The sequence below is a fragment of the Gossypium raimondii genome, chromosome 13, assembly GCF_025698545.1.
Source record: "Gossypium raimondii isolate GPD5lz chromosome 13, ASM2569854v1, whole genome shotgun sequence".
Classification (NCBI taxonomy): Eukaryota; Viridiplantae; Streptophyta; class Magnoliopsida; order Malvales; family Malvaceae; genus Gossypium; species Gossypium raimondii.
The window spans coordinates 4,493,674-4,515,851 of NC_068577.1; the positions used below are offsets into that span (position 1 = coordinate 4,493,674).

Sequence of the window (22,178 nt, forward strand, 5' to 3'; positions counted from 1 at the left end):
ATAAAATGCTTCTTTAAAAATTATAAAATGCTTCTTTTGATACGATAATTTTATATCTTTTAATGAATTTTATTTCTTTACATTTTTTATAATTTTCTTACAATTTTATAAATTTTTACCATTTTTGTAATTGTTTATGATTTTTATAATTTTTTAATAATTTTTAATAATTTTATATTTTTTATTAAAATTTAATAATGTTTATAACTTTTATTGATTTTTATTTTTTATCATTGTTTTGCCACATGTCACGCCATGTTGTGCCACGGGATGACTTTAATTGAAAAAATTAGAGTCAGTTAACTTTAACGATTTGACTATTAAAGTTAACGATCAAATGGTCTTTTTTATGTATTTTAACAGTTCAAGTACCCAATTGAGTGTAAAAAAAAGGTTTAATTGCTTTTTTCTGAAAATTTTGAGGGCTTTTTGAATGTATTTTGAAAGTTCAAATACTCAATTGAATGCAAAAAAAAGGGTTTAATTGCTTTTTTTTTAAGTTTGAGAGCCTTGCATTTTGACAATTCAAATACCTAATTGAGTGCAAAAAAAAAGAGAGCAGGGGTTAATTAATTTTCTTGAAAAAGCTCGAAGACTTTTTACACCCTTAAGCCATTAATCAACCGACTGAGTGATTGAAATTTGATGATTTGGGAAAATATCCGGTGAATATCAATTAGAGAAATTAAATCTGAATTTCAATATATTAGAGGGACTAAACCCAGAAATTTACCGTGAAAAAAAAAAGGTATATTTTTATGTGTTAGTTGAAGGAGTAGCATTTAGATGTAACCACGCGTTAAACAAAGTGTTCCATTACATCAACGATAGAATTTCTTTTCCTTCAACAAGATTTTTTGCGTTGACTGTTGACCATGGAAAAACGATAAATCAAATTATTAATTGAAAGTGATATATATTCCTTCCAAGAGAATTTCTTTCCTACTATCGAGAGTTTGATTTTCTCCGTGGCTATCGAGAGTTTTATCTGAGCCTACAGAATGGAATAAATTTAATTATTAGGTTTATTTTGATAGATACCTTGAGAAATAAAAAAAATAAAATAGACATAATATATTTCTAAGCTTTGGTGAATATAAATAAGAAAACTAAATGAATTTTGGTTTAGGTAAATTTTGGATTCAGATTAAATTTAAATTTTGGTTAATTCTTATTCAAGTCAATTAAGTTTAATTGTAATTTTTGAAGGTTTGGTGATTGGGATTTAGATTATTTCAGGTTATAATCACTTTGAGTTTAAGACATTTTAAGTTATTTATTCGGGTCATGCTTAGTTATTTATTTGAATTGTTTCAGGTTTGGATTAATTTGAGTCAATTTCATATTTAGGTTAGATAAGTCAATTTTCAAGATATGAACTAGAGCTGTCTATGAGCCAGGTCATCTGGTCTGGCCTGAAGGCCCATCCGAAAAATGGAAGGATTTTAACAAAAAAATATATGTCCAAAAATGAGCTTGGACAAAAAATAAGGCTCGTTTAGAAAATGGGTCGGACCTCGGGTAAGATTTTTTTTTACCCTGGCTTGACCCAGATTTGCAATTAAAAAATTTGTTTTTTTGCTAAACTTTCACTATTATGTTGTTTCAATTTGTTGGGAAACATTTATTTTAATATTTTTAGCGTATTATATTTTTAAAATTTTTTATATAAAAAATTAATACGGCCAGACCATGCCCGAGTTTTAGCATTTTTATTTAGGTCGGGCCTGAGCAAAATTTTAAGCTCATTTTTTGGGCCAATTTGAGCCCAAAAATTTATCAGAACCCGACCTGACTCGATCCATGGACAACTTTATAAAATAGCTATATATATATATATAAATTGTCCATGAGCTATTTACTATTTAGAGTATTTAAATATGTCGATTGAGATTTAAGTTCTTTTTATTCTGAGAGGTGGAATAGCATAATTCAGTTAAAGTATAATGATCATATACCTCTAATGCATTATATGTCTCATTCTTCTATCCTTTTAGGGAGTTAATGATTATTCATAGCTATTATATTGATATCAAAAAGAGTTCGATCCAATAACCAAATACTTTTGCCGATTGATTTTGGATTAGATTAATATGTTTTTGGTCAATTTGAATTTTAAAATTTTCAAATTATTTCAATTTCGATTAGTTTTAACTTTGGATCAATTCGTATTCAATTCTATTATAGGCTCGTAATTAAATGAATCGAGTTATCAAATTTAATGATTGGTACATTCATTTTGTGTAAATCATTTAAATGTATAGTTTATTATTAACAAAGTAAAATTTTATTTAAAATATTTTAAATACCACTCTAACACAATTACATAATTCATAGATTATATAATTTGAAATTATCATTACACACTACCATTGATAGTTTCAGCTTCTAAGTCCAAAATATTTTATTCAAATTTCATAAAAACCCCTTCCCCTGTCTCCATGACTAATTTTGTTTGATCATCACATATTTGCATGGGAATAGTGTTCATCATGAACCGAAGACTCTGGTTTATCAACACCGTCGACGCTTCGAACCCAGTAACTTGAACTGAATGAAGCCGCCCGGTCCGGAACGTCATCCATCACCCATTCATGGCCTTTTGGGAAATATATCCCACTCTTTGGATGTGGAACCCAACTCGATGAACCTTTTATATCGTTGTTACTCTTGCACTTCTTATTGATCTCTCGATCTGCGCCTGCAATTTTGCTCAATGGTCGCTCAACGCGTTTTGCTTCCCTACACCCGAATAATGTTTCCAAAAGTCAAATATGTTTATTAAGTTCATAATGATTTGCTTCTAAAATTTGTATTCTTGTATGGTTTTTTTGGTAAAAAAATTAATTTTAAACAAAAACAGCTCAAAACTATGACTCAAACTTTGAAACGATCTCAAATGTTCTAATTGAATCCTTAAACATAGTGCATACTTAAAACACAAACACGTCTTAAATATGCTCTGCATCAAACATAAGCTAACATTTAACACCCAATAGACATGATAAAAAAAACTCGGTTGGTACGATACTAATATTTTTAGGACCCAATTAAACCGTTTTAAAATTTAAGGACTAATTTAAAAAATTCATTCTATAGATTAAGAAAGTCAGTTGTAATCAACCCAAAGAATAACGACAACATTACGTACCTTAGCATCAAAATCTTGGTTTTGGTAAAAGCAGCTCTTCCCATGCAATGCAGCTCTTTGAAACCCCTCAAATTGTATAATGCAGCTCTTCAAAGGACTCCAATGCAATTATCTAGGATTTGATCGTTTGATTTATATAATGCTTTCGAAAGTGCAGTTTTTGTACTTTAAATTGTATCCGAACGAATGAATAAAGGTTTGAGGAATAAGTTCGATTGCGAAATTTAAAAATTTAGAATATGCTATTTGGTAATTTCCTCTTTTTATTTTTATTTTAAGAAATTTAATCATTTTATATTTTTCGGATTTAAGTATACAGGTCCAATTATTATTAAAAGTGATTTGATTAAAAAAATTGAAAAATATTTTGAATTTCGAGTTAATCGAATTGAGTTGTTCGATTTTTTTGAATCAACCCGAATAAGTAATTCGATTTCGAGTCGAGTTGAATTTTACAATTCGAATAACAGATTAATGTAAATACTCATTTGGTCCCTGTCAATTTTAAAAATAGACAAATTTGTCTCTCTCAACAAAGTTTACAAAAAAAATTCAAAATAATTTTCAAAAAGTTTTAAATCATTTTTAAAATTCAAAATTTATATTTAAAAAATTATAAAAATTCTAAAGAATATATAAAAATTATTCTTTTAAATAATAATTTTGGGAAAATTAACTATTTAAGTTTATCATACTAAAATATCTTCTTTTTTTTCTTATTTTGCTTTGAAAAAGTTTTCAAATTTATGTGTTCTAACATTGAATTAGTTATATTGTAACAAGATTTTAATTTGACATATTTAATTTTTTAATTTCACTCGATTCAAAAGAATTTCAAATTGAGTTAGTATGACAAAATGAGACTCGTCAACTCGATTAACTCGAAATTTTTTCACTTCATTCGATCGAATGCTCAGTCCCAACTAACATCATAAAAATTCGTTTGTTAAATTTAGGTTCGTTACAATATTAATTTTTTATTATATGACTATCAAACTGGAAAATAAAGAGATAAATATATATTTTTGGTACTTATGTTTAGCTTTGATCTTAATTTTCCTACTTACGTTCTTTTTCAAATTGGTACTTATGTTGTCTTTAATTACACAAAATGGTATCAAATTTAGTATATGATATATGTCGATGATGATGTCATAATAACATTTGGGAAATTATTAAAAATATAAAAATATATATTAAAAATTCAAAATATAAAAATTATAATGTTTGATACCAAATAAAAATAATATAAAATTAATTTTTTATATTTTCATATTTTTATAAAAGGTATCTTTTTATGAAAATATAAAATCAATTTTTTATAAAAATCATTTTTTATAATTTTATTAAAATTTAAATCAAAATCATGAAAATATTAATGAAGTTACAAAAAGAATTACAATTTCTTACGTGAAATATATATTTTGTATTTCTAGAAATTTTAGATTTGTAATATCTTTAAATTTTGGATAATGACATTATCATCATCACATGTCAAATGATCATTGGACCACAAAATAAAAGTTAGTATCATTCAACTTAGGTACCATTCTGTGTAACAGTAGTCAAACATGGGTACCAATTTGAACAAAAATGAATATTGAAATCAAACATATGTACCCAAAAATATATTTACTTTTTTTACTAAAATGGTTTAAATTAAATTATTATTTTTTAAGAGGGGTCAAAAATGAAAATTTTCATTTAAAAAGAATTAAAATATTAAATTTTAGGAGGGGCTAAGATGCAATTCCATTACCAAGGAAGCAAAGCCTCTAACTGCCCTTGGTTTGTTTAGCGGCGAAGTTTGGGGACAATTTGTGGCCTTGACCCTCTTAAATTTAAATAATTCAATTTAATCTCTTTTAGCCCAATTATTAAGGGGAGGTCAACTTCTTTAAAAGAAGTTGCCCAAGTATCATTCATTAAAGCTGGCGAATTCCTCAATAAATTGGTATTATTTCAATTGAAATTTTGTCTCCTAACTCTATCGAGAATTCAAGTGCCAAAAGAATTAACGGGTTCACAAAACGAATGTACATTCTGTTACTCCAAATAAATGAGAATTAACAAATTTCTCCCGAAAAAATCCACCTCCTCTCGTTACCTCTTTTTCAAAAGTAAATCTTAATTCGCTCAGCGGATTTGGAATATTGAGATTTTTTTAGTGAAAAGAGTGGCAAATTGGTGTGACACCTAAGGTCACTTTAACATATAGCTCTAAATTTTTAGAAACATTGTGAATCGTTACTTCAGCATATGCCTCTTGTTTTTTCCCTTCTTTCACCAGAACATATTCATATTCAATGCAAATAACTTATCTCTTACACATTTGATTGTTGGTTAAATTCGAGTTTTAGTCCCTATATTATACTTCATTTAAACTTTAGTCTTTAATGTGACGTAATCTAACTTTCTTACTGTTATCGGTGTTATTCTTTAGTCTAAATCCCTAACATCAACACAACTCAAATTCATTATATCATTTAAATTAACATTAAAATTATCTATTTAACTTGTGATTTAAATAAAAACTAAATTATGATATATCCACGATATGGATAAAAACAAAATTATGTGTCAATTAAATTTGTAAAAAAATGAAATTTTAATTACAACGATAAAGTTCAAATTTACTTTATATAATGCAATGATGTTTTAGTCATTGTTCAGTTGAATTAGTGCCTAATAACTTGTAACACCAATTTAATTAATTATGAATAACATTAAGTTTTATTATCTTTCTTTCTTTAATAGATTACGGTCGATTACTTAAAAAATTACAGTTAATTATTATTTTATAAGGTAAACTATCAAAATAGTCACTTTTGTTTCTTTCAGTTACATTTTAGTCACTTATGTTTAAAATGTTAAGTTTTAGTCACTTACGTTTATCGTATTGTAACATTTTAATCACTGAACGTTAATTGCCGTTAGCAGTGTAACAATAAAGCTAATGTGACACGTTTAATCATCAATTCAAACGAAAATTTTAAGTTAAATTATATAATTGGTCCCTATATTTTTTGAGCAATTTAAATTTTTTCTTTTATATTCTTTGAATTTTTTTAAATTTTCCGTTCTCTTCTGCTTTCTCCTTCTATTTTCCTCCGTTCTCCGTCTCTTTTAACTTAATTTTTCTATGTTTTCATTTCTTAAAATTTATCCATTTTTTCTTTTATGTATTTTTCTACGTTAAAAGATATGGAGAAGGGATGAAAATAGAGGAGAAGTAGAAGAGAATGAAAAAAAAGGAAAGTTAAAAGAAACATAAAAGTAAAAAAATTAAATTCCTCAAAATAAAAAAATATGGGGATCAATTGTATAATTTAATTATTTGAAATGATGATTTAACGTGCCACATCAGCTTACCGTTAACGACAATTAACGGCTCAGTGACTAAAATGTTACAACACTTTAACATAAGTGACTGAAATGTAACAATTCAAACATAAGTGGCTGAAATATAACAATTGAAACATAAGTAACTATTTTAACAATTTACCCTATTTTATATTATATGAAATAATATTATAAAGGCTATTTATATTAAAATATTAATTAATAAAATCAGTTCAACCAACGAATTTAGGCAATAAATAACTAATATTTAGTAGAAAAGGGTAGCACCTCAAAGACAAAGCCAGTGAGTACTTTTTTTTTGTAATCGAAAGCTCCCTTCCATATATTATTTGATTTTATTTAATTTCTTCGTAGTTAAATCATTAATGGTTTGTCGATTGAGTCTTAGCTCGATTGATATAGATATTATTGTTAATGTAGGAGGACGTGGGTTCGAGTGCGCTAAAGTGTACTATCCTCATGTTTATGGATTGAAGAGAGACTAGAGCAGATATAATGAGATTGTTCAGAAAATCAATTTCACAATTGAGTAGGAGATTGAATATTATAAAAAGAGTAAATAAATAATAATAATTTTATAGAAAATATCTTCAAATCCCAACAAGAAGAATATATATAATATTTGGTTTGGTCAATCACGAAAAGAACTTAGATTTTAACAAAATATATTAATTTTAAAAAGAAAAAACCAAACTTTTGGTAGAATATAATTTTTTTAAAAGGAAGGAATATTTAAAGAAAAACAATTGTCATAATAGAATTACTCTTTAAATATGTCTAGTTAAATTGAATCGTATATGACTATGGTCTATGAGATCTTTGGTCGGTTTTAAGAGGTCTCCAACCATTTAGAAGTAGAAATCAAATCTTTTGTTACTTACAATGTTTATATGTTTAGTTGACTTTGAATGATCATTAACTTTTATCTCATCAAGTGTTTTTTTAGAGAGATGATCATGCATTGTAATACATTGAAGGAAACATATGGATTTTACCCTGCGTTAAAGTAAGTTGTTGACACCGTTTTTTTTTTTTTGTAAAACGGGGTTGACTTGGATTTTGAAAATGAAAACAAAAATGAAGTTGCCACCAATCCTTTTTGATGAGGTGTGATCGGATCACCTCGAAAAGTGATTGTTTTTAATAAACGATTTGGTTTTATTAAAATAACGATTTTGGTCCACAAAATTCAGAAAAACTGGTTCGGGAGTCGGTTACATACGAGGAAGGATTAGCACCCTCGTAACGCCCAAAATTGGTACCAAATTGATTAATTAGCGTTTTAGTGTCGAAGATTGAAAACTTTGAAGAGTTTTAAAAAATACGATCCTAAAAAAATTTTCGAATAATATGAGTTGAAATTTAGGATCCTCTTGTTTCGAAAGAATATCACTTCCAGCACGTTAGGATACGATACTTTAAACACTCGAAACCAAGATTACCTTATGGTTCCCAAAACCCATAATTTGAAATTTTAAAAGGATATTTGACTATTTGGCCAAACGAGAAATTGAAACCCAGCACGTTAGGGCACGTTTTCTCGAATTTCCAAACGCAAAATATTGCCTTATTTAAAAAAATTTTCCTTTTTGAGGTATGGTGTTAACATGCATAACGGAATAATAAATATGATAATATAAATAAAAATAATACGAGCAAAAACAAAAATAAATAAAAAATAATGATAAAAAAGACAAACCAATTATATATAATAATAAATAAACAAATAAAATTAAACATTTTAAAAAAATAATAATAATAGACACATAAATGAATAAATAAAGAAATATTAAGTAAAACAATGATAACAATAAAGAAAATGAATAAAATTATAAACATATAAGAATGCATATATGTATATATGTACATAACAAAGTTTGAAATAAAAAGATATAAATAAGCAAGTAATAATTTCAATATATAATAAGACCAATATATTTGAAGTTTAAATAAGTAAACATAAATGATAATATAATAACAATTACAAATAATAATAATAATCATAATAATATCTAATTTTCTAATATTATTAATAAAATAACTAAATAATAAAACAAACAGGCTAAATCCAATTTTAAAACAAAATTCGGGGTTTAAAACGCAAATAAACAAAAAAAAAGGGTCCCCAAGGACCTAAATATAATGCGCTCAAAGAACGGAGGGCTGACTTGGAAAATATCCCAAGCCCTATGCGTAGCGTTTTAGCGCAGACTGAAATGAAATGCGCGGAAAATAACGCGGCCAAATAAAAAAGTAAAAATGGGACCAGATTGCACTAAGGCGCAAAAGATGAGGGACCTCGCGCGCAAATATCCCCATCACCGCAGAAACACGTGGATCCTGAGGGTGGACGGGTCGGGTTGCGGGTCAGGGCCAAAACGACGTCGTTTTGGCACCTGACCCCTAGTTGCAAAACGGCACCGTTTTATTTAGGGTATTTAAGCAAAAAAAAATCATTTCAGCTACCACTTAAAAAAATCAAAGAAAACCCTTCCCCCTTTTCTCTTCCCCAAATCCGGCCAAGGTTTCGGTCAGAAGGCCACCAGAAGCGCCACCGTAGCCGTGTGGCGTTGCTATGCAAAAGGGCGATTCAACCTCGGTTTTCGTAGCACAAATCGAATCCCTTTTAAACCGATGGGCTGCCAGAAAGGGGTGATTCGAAACTTCTTTTGAGCTCGAATCCTACGCCCGACAAGGGGTCTCCGACGGCGCAAACAGATTCAGGTACCTTCTCTTTTCTTTTTTTTCTATTCTTTTTTTATTTATAAAAATATAGAAGAAAAACAAAAAAAAACGAAAATAGATCTTAAACCGAAAAATAAAAATCACCTTAAGTACTCTTTGCTTTTTTATTTTCTAAAATGCTCGAAAAAGAAAATAGAGAACCAAACCCTTTTATAGTAAAGATATTCGGCTTTTTATAGCCTAAATTACATGTTATTTTTGCTATTTTTGTTGCGTTTCTGTTGTTTGCGTGTCTTGCAAGTGACGGCGCAAGTGGGGGACGGTGATGTGACCATGGCGGTGGTAGACGCGCGGCGGTGGCGACTGGCAGGGCAAGTGGGCGACCCTAGGTGCGGTGCACCTAGGGTTAGGGTTACTTTTTTTCTGAAAATGTGTTTTGGGCTAAGTTTTGATTTGGGCCTTTTGGGCCTGTTGGGTTTAGTTGGGTTTGGGTTTGGTTTAATTTTGGGCTTTATGTATTGGGCCTGGCATGTAATTGGACTGTTAATTATTTGGTTTAATTTATTTGGGCCCGGGCAAATTGGGCCTACTACATAAGTAAAGGGTTTTGTTTTTATCTTAGTGAGAATGAAATAAATATAAAATCAAATAATTATAGTATCATTACAGTACATTGTGGGATTTGGAGACCCACACATATAATTGCGTATAGTGAATCTTGAATTTCGGTACTTGAAGTTAAGAATTTATTGGAAAATAATATATGAGATTTAAATCAAAATATATTGTAACAGCTCGTTTTTCAGTGGTGTCGGAAACAGTGGTTTTAGGGCCACCAAATTCGACGAGTAAGGTCGTAAATATTATTATTTAATATTTACGAGTCAAATGTGTCTTAGGCTGTGTGAGCATTCGAAATAGGGACACACGGCCATGTCCCAGCCCGTGTGAGTATACTAACTTGGGTCACACGTATGAGTCACACGACCATGTGACCCCTGTAGTGTTGAAAATTTTAAGTGTTTCTGAAAAATTCTCTAAGTTTCTGATTTAGTCCCGATCTGTTTCTAATGTGTATTTTGGGCTTCGAGGGCTCATATAAGAGACAATATGTATTATTTTAATCGGTTTTTGACATGAATGCTATATGATATGAAATGTTTGCATTTTCTGTATGTTTAATTTGTAAACTCTGGTAATGCTTCGTAACCCTATTCTAGAGATGGATTCGGGTTAGGGGTATTACAGTGTGGGCTTGAATCTTAAATTTCGGTACTTGAAGTTAAGAATTTATTGGAAAATAATATATGAGATTTAAATCAAAATATATTGTAACAGCTCGTTTTTCAGTGGTGTCGGAAACAGTGGTTTTGGGGCCACCAAATTCGACGAGTAAGTTTGTAAATATTATTATTTAATATTTACGAGTCAAATGTGTCTTAGGCCGTGTGAGCATTCGAAATAGGGACACACGGCCATGTCCCAGCCTGTGTGAGTATACTAACTTGGGTCACACGTATGAGTCACACGACCATGTGACCCCTGTAGTGTTGAAAATTTTAAGTGTTTCTGAAAAATTCTCTAAGTTTTTTATTTAGTCCCGATCTGTTTCTAATGTGTATTTTGGGCTTCGAGGGCTCTTACAAGAGACAATATGTATTATTTTAATCAGTTTTTGACATGAATGCTATATGATATGAAATGTTTGCATTTTCTGTATGTTTAATTTGTAAACTCTGGTAATGCTTCGTAACCCTGTTCTAGAGATGGATTCGGGTTAGGGGTACTACAGTGTGGGCTTGAACTAGAGGTACTCATGGGCCGGGCCGGGCCCATAAAAATTTTGGCTGGGCCTACCCGACCAAATATGGGCTGAAATTTTGCCCAGTGCCCTACCTGAAAAATCATAAGCCCTACCTACCCGTCCTATTTTTTTAATAAATACCAAAAATTTATTTTAAAAATTAAAAAAAGTATTTTAAAAGTATTTTAAAATTTTAAAAATTAAAAATAAATATATTTATTATATCGGTCAAAATGGCAGGCCCGGCCAAAAAGTGGTGCTCGAGGTCTGCCCGTTTTCTAAACGGGCCTCGTTTTTTGCCCAAGCCATATTTCGGGCCTATATTTTTACCCAAACCCTCCCATATTTCTGGCGGGCCGTCGGGCCGGGCCGGGTCGCCCGGCCCATAAGCACCTTTAGCTTGAACCAATTGAATCGAAACACGGAACTAGAAAAAATTTTCTCTCCTTTTGGGGTGAAAACGAAAATTTTCTCTTCTTAATAGAATATGATAGAATTGTTATTCCGGAAAAATATATGTAATAGTTGAGAATAAACTTTGTATTTTTTGATAATAATAATATCTTAAAGTTGTGTAAATAGCTCTATAGGTGCCATTTATTCATAAGAGGAGAGCGTAGAACCTTTGTTAAGTTGTAATGGTTTATTTTTAATAGAAAAACAACTTTCTACTTAGAGTAGGAGACGGGTGGACGACACACCCTAGTATTTCTACTAGGTTGTCATCCCTTTCCTGTCACATGAGGGGTTTTAGGCCTCTCTTACCTCAGGTCCAAGTACTAGTACTTCTTAGGCCCTTTTGACCCAGTACTCTGTAATGTAATCCAACTTGATTTAGTTTTTCTATTTCCCAAAATAAACTTTAATATTTATATATAAACAAATTTCTCATCCCTATTTTACCCTTACCAAAATTTTGATGATTTTGCCCCTGGTAAAATTTCGAGAAAATATGTTCAATATTTCACAACTCAACATGTTCACTATAACCGAATGGTTTATTTTAATTTTCGGGTTTCAAAATAGTCCAAAAATATAAACTCATTCTTCCGCTATTTTTTAAGTAATCCATATAGGATTGCAAATTTCTATTTTATATTTATTTTTATTTCTATTTTTGAAACCTGCATTCACTTCCAAATGATTTCATTTCTCCATTTCGAAGAAGAACATAATCATTCATGAATGTTTCCTATTTCTCTTTTTCTATTTATTTTGTTCATTTCTATTCAAAGACACAATTCATTTATGGTTTCAACAAGCTAACAAAGGGACTGATTGGATATATGTAGTTGATGATCAAAAGATTTATAATTAAGTTTTGGCTTTTCGTCTATTAATTATAAACTCATTTAGTCATGAAGTCATTCCACTATAATATTGTGATTGAGCTCTCCTCAATGACATACCATTACGAAAGCAACTACTAAGTACTTGTCCAATGACTTTATCATAAGTGTGATACCCTCATAGGATATCATTGATCTTTTTGGGATAATATTCGTTCTCTTAATATTATATTATTTTATCTAATAGTAATCATTATATCTTCCTTCATAAAAAGTCAATCACTATCAAATAGTGATCAAGTAATCCATCAGAAAAATAAACGACCTGTGACGACGTTTACTTTTCATCAACCATGTAATAGGGGTAGGGGTGAGCAAAATTCGATTCGATTCAAAAAAATCGAAAAAAATTTCGAATTTCGAATTATTCGAATCGAGTTAATCAAGTTAATCGAGTTAATCGAATCAATTCGAATTTTTTTTTCGAATTTCGAGTTCGAATCGAGTTGAATTTTCGAATTCCAATAACTCGAATAATTCGAATATAAACTATATTTTTTATTTTTAAAATACACCACATATATTTTTTATTTTTAAAAAACACTACATTTAAAAATTAAAAGTTAAAACAAAATCACTTCCAAAATCCCTAACTAAGCCTGTGCCCTCCCTCCTCCCTTTTTTCCCCAATCTGAAAATCTTCACCTCCGGTCCACCCCTCCTCGGCTCCTCCACCGATCCACCTCCGCTCTGATCCTCCACGGCTGAGTGCTGACGGCTCCGACTTTGATTTGAGCTCCGCCTCTGCGAATCTTTCTAAAGCAATTGATTGGGTACAGGTAACATTCAAACTTCCCTCTTTGTTGGAGTTGCACTTGTCAGCTTGTCTGCTTGTGGTTTAGACTTTAGAAGACTACTCTCAACTCTCAAGCTAAAGTTGGAAAACCTGTATTGCACAGCAGAACAAAAAAGTTTTTGTATAAAAAAGTTTTCACTTTGTTTATTCACCTTTTTTTTTGTTTAAATTCTCTGTTGAGATACTTTTTTAACGAAATGCAGCAAGTCCATCGAAAAAAGGTGGGTTTTTTCTTTTCTTTTCAATGACTTACTTTTTTAATCCTTCTGGGTTTATCTTAAAACTATCTTACAAATCATCTTTACTCTTTAGTGAGTTGATTTTTCTTTTTTTCATTTTTACTCTTTTATTATTAGGAAGCAGGGATAGGTTATGTTTCCTTGTTTATAGTTGTTTGCTATTTATACAGGGTCATTTTTTATATTGAGAAAATGTAGAATATTCATTAGTTTGTTGAAACAATTTGCAGCAAATACTTCAAGCTGTCAACACTATACACAAGGAACGTATTGTACATTCAGACTTGAAGCTAGCTAACTTCCTTCTTGTAAAAGGTTCTCTAAAACTTATTGATTTTGGTATTTGCCAAAGCCATAATGAGTGATACAACCAACATCCAAAGAGATGCACAGGTACCCATTACTTATTGGTCACTTCAACTTTTATGAAATATTCATGTCCTGTATGCTGATTAGGTCACCCTTCTTTTGTTGAATTGCTTTTGTAAATGGGATTTGGTTTATATTCATCTATATTTTATCATCATGTGAAATTGTTTGTTGATGGCTGATGTATATATTATACAAAGAATACCCAATTTGAAAATTTTTAAACAAAAATAGCCACTAAGAGTGTTTTTCATATGTATGGGTATATATGAGCTTAGTATACCTGTTTGTGGAGCCAAGAATTTAGCAAAAGAATACTGAATACACTATAAAACAGCTCCCTCCCTAGCACTGGGGAATTAGCTTAACCTAATAGCAAACAACCAATTGAACCCTTGCCATCTTAATTTATGATCACTTGAGTCAGATTTTGATGGTGATAGGAGGGTAAGCAGCTATATATATCTTTAAACTTGAAGGAATCCAAGATGACTTGGGAAGATTGGCAAAGGCATTTCCAGCCCATCATAGAAACTCCTGCACAAAGCATAAGTAGTTTTCCTTAGTGCTGCTAGTGTCATCATTGAGTTTATTAAATTTCTTAGAATGGTGAGAGTTTTATTTGTGCACTGCAATGTGTTTTTCCTTTTATTCTTTTCAAATGAATACACTGGAATAGGCATTTTTTGTAGTTTACATTACTCATGTACTGCATAAAATGTATGATTTTCACAACAAAGTTTGATCATTACAATTTTATTCTTGTACTGTATAAAATGTACTGCATTTTTTGTTTTGTTCTTCATTGCATGCAAATGCTGGCCAAATTAGATGTTCTACCAAATAAGTCTAGATATTTTCATATTTATTAAGTTTGATTTTAAACCAATTTTTGGTCATGGTTACTGATTGCAACAAATGTTTACTTGTAGATGAGTGATCCAAAGCGAGATGGTTCAACTCAAAGTTCACAAAATTCTTCCCTAAGTAGAGATGATCAAACAACAACCCAGAAAAATGTTCGAAAAAAGATTATTCCAAGGTCAGCTTGTTGGAACCATTTCACCAAATTTGTGACTGAAGAGGGGGAGAAGAGAGCAAGGTGCAATCCATGTGATGTTACTTACACAATGGAAACAACTTCGGGTTCTACAACGAATTTGAATAACCATTTGAAAGCATGCCTAAAAAGACCTCGAGGTAATACTTCTAATCCGAAGCAATCAGAATTAACACTTGTGAAGGTTAGCCAAGAAACAACGGATTTATCAACTTGGGTGTTTGATAAAGATGCTGCTAGAAAAGCATTGGTTCGTATGATAATTATGGATGAACTACCTTTTAAAATTGTAAAGGGAGAGGGTTTCAAATACTTTCTTTCTATAGCATGCCCACGGTTTAGTCTTCCATCTCGTTGGACAATTAGAAGGGATTGTCTTGATTTATTTAACTCCATGAAGAGTGTGATGAAGAATTGTTTTGAAAAAGATACAAGTAGAGTTTGTTTGACGACAGACACTTGGACTTCATTGCAGAGGATATCTTATATGGTTTTAACAGCACATTGGATGGATGATGAGTGAAGGTTGCAAAAAAGGATTATAAATTTTTGCCCAATATCCGCTCATAGAGGTGAAAGCATAGGTCAAGCCATTGAAAAATGTCTTCGAGATTGGGGGATTGAGAGGGTCTTCACTATTACAGTTGATAATGCATCCGCCAATAGTGTTGCCATTGAATATTTGAGAAAGAAATTGAATCATCGAAATGTTTCTGTTGCAAATGGAAGATTTATTCATATGAGATGTGTTGCACACATTCTTAATCTCATTGTGCAATACGGTATTAAGGATGCTTCTGTGTCTATGGATCGAGTTAGAGGTGCTGTGAGGTATATAAGAGCATCACCATCGAGGTTGACAAAATTCAACCAGCGGGCAAAAGAAGAAATGATAGATAGTAAGGCTCAATTGTGTTTAGATGTGCCTACTAGATGGAACTCAACATATATGATGTTAAAGGTGGCCGAAAAATATGAGCGTACATTTGATTCATATGTACATGATGACCATAATTTTTTTCTTGACCTTACTGCTGGAGATGGAGTTCCTACATTTGATGATTGGGAAATTGTTTGAAAAATTATAAAAGTATTAGAGCCTTTTTATCATCTTACATTGAAGGTGTCCGGATCTTTGCATGTTACCTCTCATTCACTTTTTGAAGTATTGACGGATGTGCATTGTCTTTTTGATGGGTGGCAAGATTGTGGAGATCTAGATATAATTTCTATGACTTCCAAAATGAGAGAGAAATATAATAAGTATTGGGGTGAAGGAAACAAGATCAACATGCTAGTTTACTTGGCGGTCATATTTGATCCGCGATGTAAAATGAGTTTTTTGGACTTTGGGGTCAACTTGCTTTTTCCTAATGTTGCTAATGACATTATGAAAATGATTGATAAAGATTTGCATTGCTTGTTCAATGAGTATTCTTCTAATGCTGGGAGAATTGAATTGTTTGAAGGTAGATCTAGTTCTTCGATAAATCTTTGCAGTTCAATGGAAATAGATCAGTCAGAAATGAAAACGGGCTTGGCCAAACAAAAATACCTTAAGAAGAAGAAACAAGTTGGATTAGAAAGCAAATCTGAATTGGATAGATATTTGGGTGAGGATGAAGAAGTAAACAATTCAAGTTCATTTGATTTACTATTATGGTGGAAAATGAACAGTCCTAGATTCCCTATTCTTGCACAAATGGCTCGAGATATTCTTGCTATTCCTATCTCAACAGTTGCCTCGGAAAGTGCATTTAGCACGGGTGGACGTGTTCTCGATAGTTTTAGAAGTTCTCTAACTCCTCTCATGGTCGAAGCTTTGGTTTGCACACTAGATTGGCTTCGGAAATCTAATGATGCCATCAATCTTGAAGATTATTTTGATGAACTTCAAACAATGGAAGATGGTAATATATAAATTTTAATTTATAAAATAAGCTTTTGTATTCTTTATATTAGTGATAGTAAGCATTCCCATAATTTAACTAACACTTTTGTTTTTAAATTTGCTAGACTTATCCAAAATACCCGAAGATCAAGAAGGTAACATACTTAGTATTAGTTTATAAAGTTAAATGTTTATTTAATTTATTTTTGCAACAATTTTTTATCATTTAACTAACTCATTCAATACTTTTACTAGATGTTTCAAGATTATCAACGGTGTTCAAGCACAAGAAAAAACTTAAACGTTTCTATAATGGTTTTGAACCGATGTGTTATTGTTATTAGTTTGGTTTGGTTTGTTATTGTTGTTGGTTAATTGGACTTTTGTTGTGTTCTTTTGGTGTATGTTTCTATTGTATTTTGGACTTTTGCTTATGTTTTGTTTTTTTTATTATAATGTTGTTTATTTCGACTCATGCTATTTACTTGGACATTTACTTATGTTTTTATTATAATCTTTTGTATTATTTTTGTTGTTTATTTGGAATCATGATGTTTATTTGGGTTGATGTTATGTTACTTTTATTTATTCACTTATTTACTTCAATTTTTGTTGTATGATTATGTTTAAAACTTTAAAGAATTTTTTTGAAAATTACATAAAATAAAAACAATAATTTTATTTTATTTTTAAACTTAACTCGAACAAATAATTCGATTCGATTAGATTTCTATCTCACTCGATTCGATTCGATAAAACTTCATATAAAGTTAGGATGATAAAATGAGATTCGAAAACTCGATTAACTCGAAAATTTTTGATTCGATTCGATTCGATTTGATCGAACGCTCACCCCTAAATAGGGGTGAGCAAAACTCGATTCGACTCGAAAAAATCGAAAAAAATTCGAATTTTGAGTTAAACAAATTGAGTTAATCGAGTTATTCGAATCAACTCAATTTTTTTTTTGAATTTTGAGTTCGAATCAAGTTGAGTTTTCGAATTCGAATAACTCGAATAATTCGAATAATTCGAATATCAAACTATAATATTTTACATTTTTACCCTAAACTCCCAAACTTTTTTACTTTTCCCTCAAAACTTTTACTCCTTCCCAGTTTCCCCCAAAACTTTTACTCCCCTCCCCTCCCAACCTCCCAATCTACCCAAAATTCATTTCCCACCAAAATTTTACTCTTCCATTTACTTTTTCTCAAAATTTTACTCCCAAAAACCCTCAAAACCTTTTATTTTCCCCCAAAATTTTTACTCCCTCCCACTTTTCTCCTAAAACTTTCATTCTCTTCCCATCCCACCTCCCACCTCCCATCTACCCCAAACCCTCCCCCTTTCAATTTTTTTTAATATTTTCCCTCCAAAATTTTACTCCCCCTATTTACTTTCCTCAAACTTTTATTCCCCAAAACTTTTATTTTCCCCTAAACTTTTACTTCTCACCCTTTACTCTCAAATAAAAATCAAAATTATCCAAAAAATCACTAAACATAAATAGTAATAATTTTATTTATATATACTATTTATATTATTAAATTAAATTTCACATTTTATATTATTTATATTATTGAATTGTTTAGTCATATTGAATATTTATATTAAAATTGAATTCTTAATTATGCCATAAAATATTCGTGTTGAAATTTTATATTGGTATCAATTTCACATTTTATTTTTAAAATAAATTTTATTAAAAATCATATTTTATATTTAATATATTTTTAATTTCAAAATACATAGTGATAAGAATCTGAAGATAATTGAAACAACTAAGCAAACAAATAAGCTAACCAGTATATAAAAAATTAATAAATAAATTATAAGGTGATGAAAGTTAATAAAAATTTTGATTAAGGTGGACAAATTTTATTACGATGAGTGACAACGGTTACAAGGACCCAAAATTATTTTTTAAATTTTAACTCGAACAAATATATTCGATTCGATTCGATTCGATTCGAATTCCATCTCACTCGACTCGATTTGAGAAAACTTCAAATAAAGTTAGAATGATAAAATGAGATTCGAAAAATTGATTAACTCAAAAATTTTCGATTCGATTCGATTCGATCGAATGCTCACCCCTACCATGTAATGCCAATGAGAGGATATCATTTACCCATGTTTTGGGCTATGAATTCCACTGTTATGAATGACGCTACATACTAAAAAAATTTGTACATCAAACACACCAGCTTTCGATTCTTTATCTATTTGAACTCAGACTTTTACTTACATCAAAGTGTACAAGTCACACATACATAGTCCGCTATCCACTCAGGATTTAGGTATGTCACACTATGAACATCACAAGTGAATAAGTCTATAAACGGATTCAGGATCTATCCTGCTTGAGTTCTGTCCGATGTACTACCAGTCCAGTCAGTCACATCTATGTCTTTATCTTTTGCGAGTTATCCGCTCCGATGCTTAAGACAAGGCATCTCCCAAATTGGACTTAATAGACGACATATTAATCTTTCAATCGGTTTGCACATTTTTTATTAGACTAATGGCATGTTTAGGTTCATCTACTAATACAAGTTGTCTTTTTGTACTACGATCTGACCACGTAATACTGCTTAGTATTAGTTAAACATTTAGACAACCAATGAGCAACATTTGCTTCTATTTTACTTTGCGTGCAAAAACCATTTGAGAACAATAATACAAAGTAATTTAATTTAATTTATGAATAAATTTATTAATCAATCTGTTCGGAAAATTACAATTTTACAAACGAATACACTACACTCAAGACACCAGATCTTGTTAGAAAAATGAGTTTGTAAAACATAGCGGAAAATAAATTTAGGAAAAAATCAGAGTTTTAAATTTTTTTCCAAAATAAGATATTGGTTATAATATTTAAAGTAATAAACACTTAATCAAAATTGTACATTTTCAATTCGTCTAGGATGAGTGCTTCGACCAAGTAGTCTTCTCCTCTATCCTCAAGCTCACGCCTGTAGAGTGTGAGCTCGCTTCGAATCAGAAAATTTTTCACAAAAATTACCAATGGGATAATTTTACTATTTCTTTAAACTTTTGGGTTTAGTTGTAAATCAGAAAAATATTTATAAATTTTTTTTAAAATAATCTCTTCAGAGAATTTTCTCTCTACAACTTTCTCTTGAATTAAAGTGTGTGTAAATAATGACCCAAGGCTCTCTTTATATAGGGAGAGTTTAGAGAATTCAACTATGATTAAACTTAATCACTTTAATATTAAATAAATATAATATTTATTAAGATAAATATTAGATTAAAATTAATATTTAATCTTATTAAAATATTAGAATGTTTATTTATAGGATAAATATTAAATTAAATTTAATATTAAGATAATTACTTTAATATTAAATTAATAAAATACTATTAAGATAAGTATTAAATTTAATTTAACATTAAACTATTAAAATAATATTATTTTTGGAATAATTAATCTGAAATCAAATTCTCTAGTAGAATCCCAGTAGAAGTGTAACTCTTCCACTGCTCAACCATCGACGACCAACCGCTGCTAGCCACTGGGACGCCGCCATCGTAGTTACCGATACCGCTGTGTTCGGTCATGCAAGTATGACACCCTTACAGCGCCCCGAGCCGGTTCGACTATTATCGGTTCGATCCGGGTCAATGACGACCCAACCTGTCCGATCTAGCCACCAGTTGGACTGTCAGTCCAGTTTCACATATCTGGCCCAGTTCGACCAATTTTTGAGTCTTGGTCTCGATTTTGGGCTCCTAGTCCAAATTTACATCTCAGATCCAATTTTCAAGTTCAATTACCTATTGAGCCAATTGTCTGACTTAAAAATTAACTTCCAAAAATATCATATCAATTTTAATTGATTTGATTAATTTAATTTTACTTGATTAAAACTAGTTTTTCCAAAAATCACTTAAATTTTTTAAATTAAATTTTTAAGAAAAATCTTTAATCAAATTCTCTATTTGAACAATTCTCAGGACCACCTAATTTAATTCCATGTCGAATAAATTGACTCAATTCAATTATTCCCAAAGTCGTAGAATTTTCTTCTGATCCAAATGCAATCTGATCAAACATTTGTTTAGTTAGTGGAGGGACCAATCAGACATATACAATTAGGCTCTAGTGATTGTAATTATGTCCAGAAGCATCATTCTGATAATTCGCAATTACTTGATCATGGAGTCAATCCACAAGAAGTACCATGATTGAAAGCTCCTTATTGTATACTCTTTACGAAAACAATTCATTCAACTGCTTTGTCCAATCACCTCGTTACGTGTGTGTTACCTTCATATGATATACTTGATTCATTTGAGTTAAGTCCGTTCAATCAATACAATTCTATTTTATCTCATTGTCATCATTATGTCTTCTTAATGATTAATATGATTACTGTCAGCAAATGATTGTGATAAATTGTTCGTTTGAGAACAAGCAACCCATGGCCACGTTCCATATTTATCAATCCACACAATGCCAATAAGAGGATATCATTAACTCTTTAATTGAGCTATGAATTCTATTGTTGCTAGTAAAGTCATGCCATACACAAGTCATGTACCCAATATACTGGTTATGAGCTTGATCATCTTTAAAGCATAAGCCTCCACTTATATCAAAACAGATGAGTTGTATATGCATAGTCAGTGACTAACTTAGGATTTAGGTAAATCACACCATCAATGTCACAAGTAAATTAATTCATAAACGGATTTAGAATTAATTCATATTGAGTTCAATCCAATGTATCATTCTACCGATGAATACATCTATGTCTCTACTCGCGGAGTTAACTGATGCGATAGCCATGACTAGACATCTCCCCAATTGGAATTGTAGACAACATAATAATCCTTCTCAGTATTTGAATCAAATGCTCACTTTGATTTTTTTATGGGATAACAGACTCATTTAGATTATCTATTGAAGTAAGTTGTCTTTCTCGTAATGTAAACATTTTTTATAATGTCACTTATCTTTAGTTTGAATTTTAAACAATCAATGAGCTAATAGTTTCTTGTCACAATTTCGCTATGCATGCAAAATATAAAAGACATAAATACAAAAGATATAATAGTAAAATGTGAAATTAACTTTAATTATTCATCGTTCAAATAAATAGAAAATAGTTACTTGTCTACTACAATATGAGAACATTTCCCAACAGATCCAATATCGTTTCCATTTAATTCCCGTTTTCGACCGAGAGAACTATAGTAAATTGAAATCGGATTCATGAGACTAATTTGCTCACACAAGCTGACATATTCGGGATGCTCACACAAGCTTCAGACCAAGGTTGCTCATACAATCTTAGTTCAGTGCTGCTCACACAAGCTTCAGAGTATCCGCAACACATGTTAGATCTCAATCCATCGTATTAATCCTTGATCAAACACCCGTTTTCCTTTTCAGGACCCTAATGACATGTTATTCGTATCCTAATCCTTTACTAAAT

The 22,178-nt window shown here is 30.6% G+C and overlaps 2 protein-coding genes across 2 annotated transcripts; one reads left to right on the top strand and one right to left on the bottom strand.

Moving 5' to 3' along the window:
• Nucleotides 1-2,264: 2,264 nt before the first annotated feature.
• On the bottom strand, nucleotides 2,265-3,280 carry LOC105781796 (hypothetical protein). Its single transcript, XM_012606323.2, has 2 exons — nucleotides 3,152-3,280; nucleotides 2,265-2,742 (listed from the first exon to the last, which is right to left on the bottom strand). Exons 1-2 carry the CDS (start codon nucleotides 3,193-3,195, stop codon nucleotides 2,463-2,465), a joined length of 324 nt encoding a protein of 107 aa, XP_012461777.1. The 5' UTR covers nucleotides 3,196-3,280; the 3' UTR covers nucleotides 2,265-2,462.
• Nucleotides 3,281-14,964: 11,684 nt separating this feature from the next.
• Nucleotides 14,965-17,051, top strand: LOC128036032 (zinc finger BED domain-containing protein RICESLEEPER 2-like). Its single transcript, XM_052626559.1, has 3 exons — nucleotides 14,965-16,726; nucleotides 16,833-16,862; nucleotides 16,963-17,051. Exons 1-3 carry the CDS (start codon nucleotides 16,048-16,050, stop codon nucleotides 17,049-17,051), a joined length of 798 nt encoding a protein of 265 aa, XP_052482519.1. The 5' UTR covers nucleotides 14,965-16,047.
• Nucleotides 17,052-22,178: the final 5,127 nt, after the last annotated feature.